General features: G+C 37.9%; 1 protein-coding gene across 1 annotated transcript in view; it reads right to left on the reverse strand.

Moving 5' to 3' along the window:
- The window catches only part of TRAPPC8 (trafficking protein particle complex 8), a gene marked incomplete at both ends in the record, with an annotated part of 29,675 nt that overhangs the window by 2,793 nt on the left and 19,207 nt on the right, over window positions 1–7,675 (reverse strand). The window contains 8 exon segments of the mRNA XM_008940314.1: window positions 520–535; window positions 813–970; window positions 1,666–1,792; window positions 2,392–2,466; window positions 3,500–3,630; window positions 3,808–4,002; window positions 4,691–4,799; window positions 5,858–6,082. Coding sequence (XP_008938562.1) covers window positions 520–535; window positions 813–970; window positions 1,666–1,792; window positions 2,392–2,466; window positions 3,500–3,630; window positions 3,808–4,002; window positions 4,691–4,799; window positions 5,858–6,082 — 1,036 coding nt within the window.

The raw sequence follows: 7,675 nt of genomic DNA on the forward strand, positions 1-7,675 counted from the left end.
CCTGCATGGGAGAGAAAAGAAAAACCTCAACACTGAGCCAAGTTACAAATGGTTATTATTTTCATGCACAACATTTAAATTATATTGTTCTCTATAGCCTCCTGACAAGGGCAAGTGGAGAGGAAAACGCTGAGCACCCTTCCCTGGCATCCAGTGACAGGACCCATGAGAATTCTCAAAACTGTGCCAAAAGAGGTGCAGACTGGACATGAGGAAGCATCTCTTAATGAGTGAGTGGTTAAACACTGAAAGATGCTTCCTAGAGGGGTGGGCAGCCCCAAGCCTGTCAGTGTTTAAGAGGCATTTGGACAATGCCCTTAACAACATGCTTTAACTTTTGGTCAGCCCTGAAGTGGTCGGGCAGTTGGACTGGGTAACTCAAGGTCCTTTCCAGGTGAATTATTCTAGTCTATAAAGTGCTGCTATTAACCAGTTAGTCAGATCATTTTAACCACCCTGGTAAAGAAAACATCTGTGTTTTAATTAACTGGCTCAAAGCACTATTAAAGATGAATAGCCAGCAAACAAAAAAAAGCTTCGTCTGCTCCCCTTTCACCTTGAGATTTGCTTACAAAAGCTGTTGCCAACTAAAATTCCACAGGGAATATAACAATTTCAGAGGGATAATAATTTGGAGGCTTCAAGTTTCACTTGAAAAAAAACACACCTCACAAGTTTGGCCCTGATAGATCAGAAATGAACTGGAAAAATTTCAGCATTAACAAAGTCTAAGATTTCATTGTTAGAATTACATTTATAAGATCAGGATTCAGCTGCTTGCTCAAAACTGCCAATAGAAAGTAGCTATGTACCTCCAACAAAGGCATTTCTTCTGTGATAATGGGATCCAAACGTCGATCAGGGCCATATTTGATAGATGTTTTTTCCTCCTTTGTGTTATTGAGTCGAGGCCCTTGGATTTCTAAATCTTGCCGTCCTCGCACAGATAACCCATTGGAGACAAACTTGCCTGAAACCATTTTTTTTTAAAGTTAGCTGTTTGTTTTTTAAAAAAAAATATTCATCATAATTTTATTTCTTTCATTTTTCTCCATTATTTCTTTTAGACACTTTCAAACATGTGCTTTAACCCTCATTTCCTCAATGACGTTTTCCCAGTTTTAGATGAATGACTCAAAACAGATCAACATGCCATTAACATACAATTAATAAACCATTTATATGTTAATATAGAGGAAAGCAGAACCAAAATAAAGTTGAGATGTTAAAATAATTACATCAGCCAAATTTAAATTTGGGAACCTATGCAAAGAACTTCAGTGAAGTATTTTAAACAAAAGTTGAGAGCTAACAAAGCAAAAAGATGCAGAAGAAAAAGGAATGGCAAAAGAGAATGAAAATTGTTATAGATTGACAGGGCAGAGAGGGAATATTTCAGTTTTTATATTTTTAATGGTTTCAGAATTCCCACAGATTTAAAAGAACAAGGCTTGGGTAGAGGTTACTTCATTTCTCATGGCATTCCTACAGGTGCCAACTTATCCTTTTCTAGTTTTTTCCCTTGTTTCTACATCCTTACCTGAAGGAAGGCCTTGCATTATGCTAGTTAAACATTAAACACTAGAGATCTGTTCTACTCTGCAGAAGCCATGTCTCCCCCCTCCAGAGACACACAATTTAAGGGAATAATAATACTACACTTACCTGTCTGTAATCCAACAGAAGGATCTATTCCATCTAATGTCACAGCACCTTGAACAGTGCCAAGATTATAAACGACTCCCAGAATATGTAGCTCCCCTGTTTGATGGGGAAAGAGCTTTAGTCTTGCCTGTGGAGATATGTTAAATTTTTGTTGTTGTTGCTACTAGAAAAAAAAAGTATTGTTACATTTAAAAGTCCAATTGCTGAATACACTCATAGCTGCATTTTAGTCATGTCAGATGTCACTGCACACAGTAACTACAGGTCATGTACTGGATTCAAAATTTCATATATACAGAATTTGCCAAACCAGTCCACAGCTTAGAGATGCTGATTATATTAGGAAAGAATCCTAAATTGTAATAAAAATTAAATCTAAATTGTAATAAAAATGAAATTTAATAGAAGTAGAATCACAGAATGGTTGAAGTTGGGAAGGACCTTTGGAGGTCATCTTGTCCAACTTGCCTGCTCAAGTAAGAGCAAAAAAAGTTGTTTCCCTGATGTTCAGATGGAGGCTCCTGTGTTTCAGTTTGTGCCCACTGTCTCTGGTCCTGTCACATCCCCCCCCAGATATCTATACACACTAATAAGATTCAGGATTTCCAGTACTTCATGAATCAGGAATGTATCTGTAAGTTTAGCATTAAGTTCAGGTTGTAACAAGTCTGAACTCCACCCCAAAGTTCAACACTGAAAAGACTATTTTTAAAACACAGTACTTACCACTTTAGTCTCCTCACTATTAATCAAAAATTCTGCTATTGCTTCAGTTCCTATCATATCATCATCACACGTTCCCTGAAAAGAAGAAACAGCTTTTCAGATATGATCAGTCCTAGGCAGAAGAAGTGCTATAAATATTACTTCCCACACCCTTCCTAAAGTGCTCAGTTAAAAAAATAAAAAACAAACACACAACTCTCAAGCTGTGGACAGCCAGGACCAATACATGCTCTATGTCCAGCTTCTCAGGCTTTCCGAGTTCAAGCAGCAGCTAGAAAACTCAGTAAACATTTACTTGAGAGAAATTTAAGATTTATCAGTATAAACTGGAATCATTCCAAACCAATTTCATCAACAGGCATAGAAGTATTTATCATATTAAAGCAGCAGTTCAGAACAGAAGGGAAAGCACATGGTAATTCTTGAGACTTAGTTATATGAAGTCATGTTTATACCTCTGCCAAACAACACCTTTAGAGATCACTCTGTTCCAAATGCTTTTGGCCAGAAAACAAGTTATTAAAGAATTTACTGTGATACTCAGCATTAGAACACATTAAAGCCCTAAAAATACACGTGAGGACAATCATCATAGGGCAGTTTTGGCAGTATTAGTTAAGCATTAAATACTAGTTAAGTAGTTCATCTTAAGTATTCAAAACATTGATTTTTAATACAATATATTTTTAGTTTTCTTCTAATCAGGATATCATGATGTTTTTTTGCCATACCAGCATAGTTTTTCAGAACACATTTCAGTATGTACAGTAGCCCCAGTAGCTCCAGAAAAAGGTATTTGATAATATACCCAGTAACACTGGGGATCATTGCTGCTGCTTGAAGCTAGTGTGACTCAAAACAGATGTACCACACATAAAATGAAGTGTTGGAAGTATTTTGCTTTCCCATACTCGTTACAGGAAGTTTGTTAACTCAGCTGCTTTGTGCCCTATTTTAAACAATGCATAAAGAAATTCAATAGCTATTTTTTTTCTTAACTTACACTTTAACCAGCTCTCTTCACACTACAGAACTTTAAAGATGTAAGTTAATACTCCATAACAGCAGCCATTTGGTTTTGGTCGAGAAAGGATGAAGCTTTCCTTACCAGCTCTTTTGTTTCTCCACCATGCTTTGCATTGAAGTCTTTAGGTTGAAACTTCCACAGCAATGAAAGGTCAGTCAGAAGAAGTGGAACTTTCAGAGGGTTTCTGAAGGACACTTCTACAGTTATTGGTTCTATTAAAAAAAAAAAAGTGTATTTTCAAAGTGCAAGAAAACAGTGAGAAGAAGCTATCCCCATCTGAAGGTTCTCCCAACTCAAAGCATTCTTCTGCACAACAACACTGGTTTAAATCTACAACACCACAGGAAATATTGTATAAATTTATCTGGTTTGAGGTGTGTAACTCTTACCTTCTATCACAGCAAGTGGAAATCTGGAGTTATCAGAGTAGCGATTTAAACAGAACTGGGTTGGTTGAAAATTTGAAGGTATTATTCCTTTATTTATCACAGAAACAACCTGCTCCTCAAGCTCCTTCCACTGCTGGGATGACTCCGAGTCATACTCCTGATCCAGGCTGACGTGTGTAGCTGCCTGCTTTTCACCTAGCACGAGTAAGGCAGTCTCAGAATGACAAGAACACTGGCACGCAGCAGTTGCACTGGCAATTTGGTAAGTCTTGTTAGAATATTTAAGCTCTCAGTCACTGTCATATTTATGTTACAGCTGATTTAAGTCAATGTGCAGCAGTTGCACTTGTTAGAATATTTAAGTTCTCAGTCACTGTCATGTTTATGTTACAGCTGATTTAAGTCAATGAATTGCAAGAAGTTTGGAAATACACAAGTGGAAGACAATACTGCAGATAATTTGAGTATACTTCTATTTGCAAATTGCAGAATTCCAAGATTTTAGCATCAAAATTCAACTTCAAACATTTCAGCCTAGAGAAAATTAACCGTAAAGCTGATTTCTAGTATTGGCACCAGATTTTAACATTTGCTGAGCTATTAATAATCCCTTTCATGAAGTTCACTCCAGACTTGCAATGAAGCTTTCCAGGCACGAAAAATAATGGAATCCCACATATCCAGATTTCATATTTACACAGGAAGTCTGGAAACATTTAGAGATCAATACCAAGCTTAAGCTTTTCTTTGGAAATCTTATTTAAGAAGTTACCTCGTCACATTAGTTCTACATAATGATAGATTGTTTAATGACACCAACTCTTACACATATTTTGGTTCCATAAATAAGGGACTTCAGCCTGTTTACATAAAATTTGCTCACCTTCTGCTGGTCTTCTATCATGCCCAAAGAAAACACGGGTTGCTGAGCTGTTAATGTAGGGCAAAGGAAGCTGTGGTAAGGGACCATCAGGTGAGAGCTGGGTCACGTTCTGGGGCAAGGGAGTAAAACAGAATGTCATGTCATTATGCAAATACATCATATCCATGCTGCACATTACCAGTAACTGATTGACAAGGAAACCAAGCTACAAGCACTCAGTGTTTGAACTGGTAGTATTTCAGATGGCATGAATAATTTCAGTTAACTGTTTTGGCAGTTTGATAGTCTGAAATTATTTTTTTCTTCATTAAGAGTTTAAAGTTCATGAAATCTTCATGGAAAAAGGCAAATAACTATTTTAGTCCAGCACTCTTTATCAATATTGTGGCTGTAAGGCTGTTCCAAGCTTTATTTGGTGAAAAGCTTGACTCTGTAGCACAGAATTTGATAAACTACATTCACTACACCACCATCATTATACACAACTCACTAAAGCTGGGCTGTGGACTCAAGCACCAGTCTTGAGCAAGGTCTACTGTAATTTCAACACCACAGAAATTCATTCTACAAGCTTTGTAAGACAGAAACTAACTGCACGGGTCCAAGTTGTGTGATGATACCAGCACTAAACACTCCATAATGTGCATGGTATATGACAACCCAGAATCACAAACCTGCAGCAAATTCCAAGTTGCCTGATCTATGAAAACCCATATTGAAGAAAAGATTCACTCCAATATGGATGGTGAGTAGTTTCTAGTATCAGAAAAGGTGACAGAGCTACCTAGTCTTTATTAAATGTTTATCATCAAAAGCCAAAAAAAAAAATTTATAAATTAAAACAGATATACTTCTAAATAAACCTGAACTATCACAAGCTGCAATTCAAGTATGACCCTCAAAAGGAAGAGTTCATTTTATTGTAATAAATACATCCTAAGAGTCATGCTAATACCCATCAGTGGGAGTAGAGTTAATACACGTGTGAAATGCAGCATATTTGTTTCTTTGAAGTTGAAAATAAAACATGAACACAGCAACTAGGTGAAAAAAATAAAACCCAACCCTGGAACAAAGCAGGTTTGACAGAAAATAATTAAATGGCTTAATAGAAAATTACTGGTAATAAAATTACTGATTACTCAAGGAATCAAGAAAGTCATTTACCTTATAAACATACAGATACTCTCTCAAAAAAGCTCCTTGCTGAGCTGGAGGTTGTTTGCTGTCATTGATCAGAATATGCCTGAAGGCAGACACAGCATTGTCCAGCTGGCGGAGCGTGAAGGACTGGCGACCAATGGTGAAGTTGATGTGGTCTTCTGCAAGAGACCAGCCTTTCCCTTTGTAAACCTGCATGGCTTGACAGTAGCAACGTAAGGCATGCTTTTTCTGCAAGAAAAAACAAACAAATTCATTCCTCAGTCCCATTAATCACTCATTTTAACTGTCGTGTTAGGAAGTAATTGTAATATTAGAAAGTCAGAAAAGTTACTGAAGCTTTTACCACCCCCCCCTCCCCATTATGCTGAGTGTAATATCTGCAGAACTAGACCTCATTGCATCTGCCCAGTGTTCATCTAAGCACAGAAGTGTTGGTTCCCACAGTACACAGCTTAGCCTGCATATTAAGTTCATGTTTTCAAACACTAGTGGAACAGGCAGCAAGATAAAAAGCACAAACAATAAGAGAAGACTACTTTTAAAGTAGTGTTCTGTGTTGCTTCAGGACTGACTGCTAAAGTCTACAGAGCTCTGCTGCCAAGCCTCAGGATAAGAGCTAGATCCAACACATTTCATTTCACTTTTGTTGTTCAGAAGACAAAATTGGGACAAAATCCATGCCAAGAAACCAACAAAACAACCCTAGAGGATACACAAGACAAAATCACCAATCGCATCAGCCACTGGGAGACAGATGCTCTGCTCCCAGTCAGCTCCACAGCTCCTTTCCAGCACACACCTGAGGAGCTGGGCATTCAACCCCAACTCTAGGTACTGAACATCTGCAGAGGCATTCACTGTACAGACAAGTCTCAGCTTCTAAAAAAAGGGAACAGCATTGCCCTATTTGCAGCAGTCACAGGAAAAACCTAAGATGTGTTCAAATTGGTGTGGTGATGACAGCAGGAGCAGTAAATCCCCAACATCATCAGATAGTACTGACATTTTAAAATAGGGTTTAACAGTATGCAGCTAAGCAGGCTGGCTGACTTCTCTTCAGTAGCTTTTGATGTTTTGGTGTCTCTAAAGGATACAGGAAAAAAAAACCCTATATACTGTACCACAGTACCTTGGAAACAGGAATCTCTACAAGAATTAGATAAAATGAGACAGCTGTTACATGAAGACAAAGTCAAAGCTTTATGAAATGCATGCACTCTTCTAGGCAAAGGAGTGAAATACCTAAAAAAAACACAAGAAAAAAACCTCCTCTGATCAACAGCTCCCTGTCAGTACTGTACTGGTACCACAGGAAAAGCTTTCCTTGGAAACAGAAATCTCTACAAGAATTAGATAAAATGAGACAGCTGTTACATGAAGACAAAGTCAAAGCTTTATGAAATGTATGCACTCTTCTAGGCAAAGGAGTGAAATAGCTTAAAAACACAAGAAAAAAACCTCCTCTGATCAACAGCTCCCTGTCAGTACTGTACTGTCATAATACACAGGGAAATCACTGCAAGAGGAAAACCAAAGAGGGGATAAAAATACTCCTGCTGTTCTTCACATCTGTGATTTTAAGTACAGAAGCCCAAAATACACCACCACTTTACTTGGTCCTTATCAAGATGATAAATAAAAAGATTTGGTGGAAGAACACCATCCCCCCCAAGACCACACAGCTTTGTTTCAAGCTGAATTCTGACGTGTGGGTTCTGCTGTATTACTGGCCTACAATACAACTTTCTGTCACAGGTCTGCAGCTTATCAGTGAACAAACTGACTGCATTCAAGGACAGCCCCATAGCTGACCTCAGTGGC

Source organism: Merops nubicus, unplaced genomic scaffold (assembly GCF_000691845.1).
Source record: "Merops nubicus isolate BGI_N331 unplaced genomic scaffold, ASM69184v1 scaffold535, whole genome shotgun sequence".
In the NCBI taxonomy this organism is placed as follows: domain Eukaryota; kingdom Metazoa; phylum Chordata; class Aves; order Coraciiformes; family Meropidae; genus Merops; species Merops nubicus.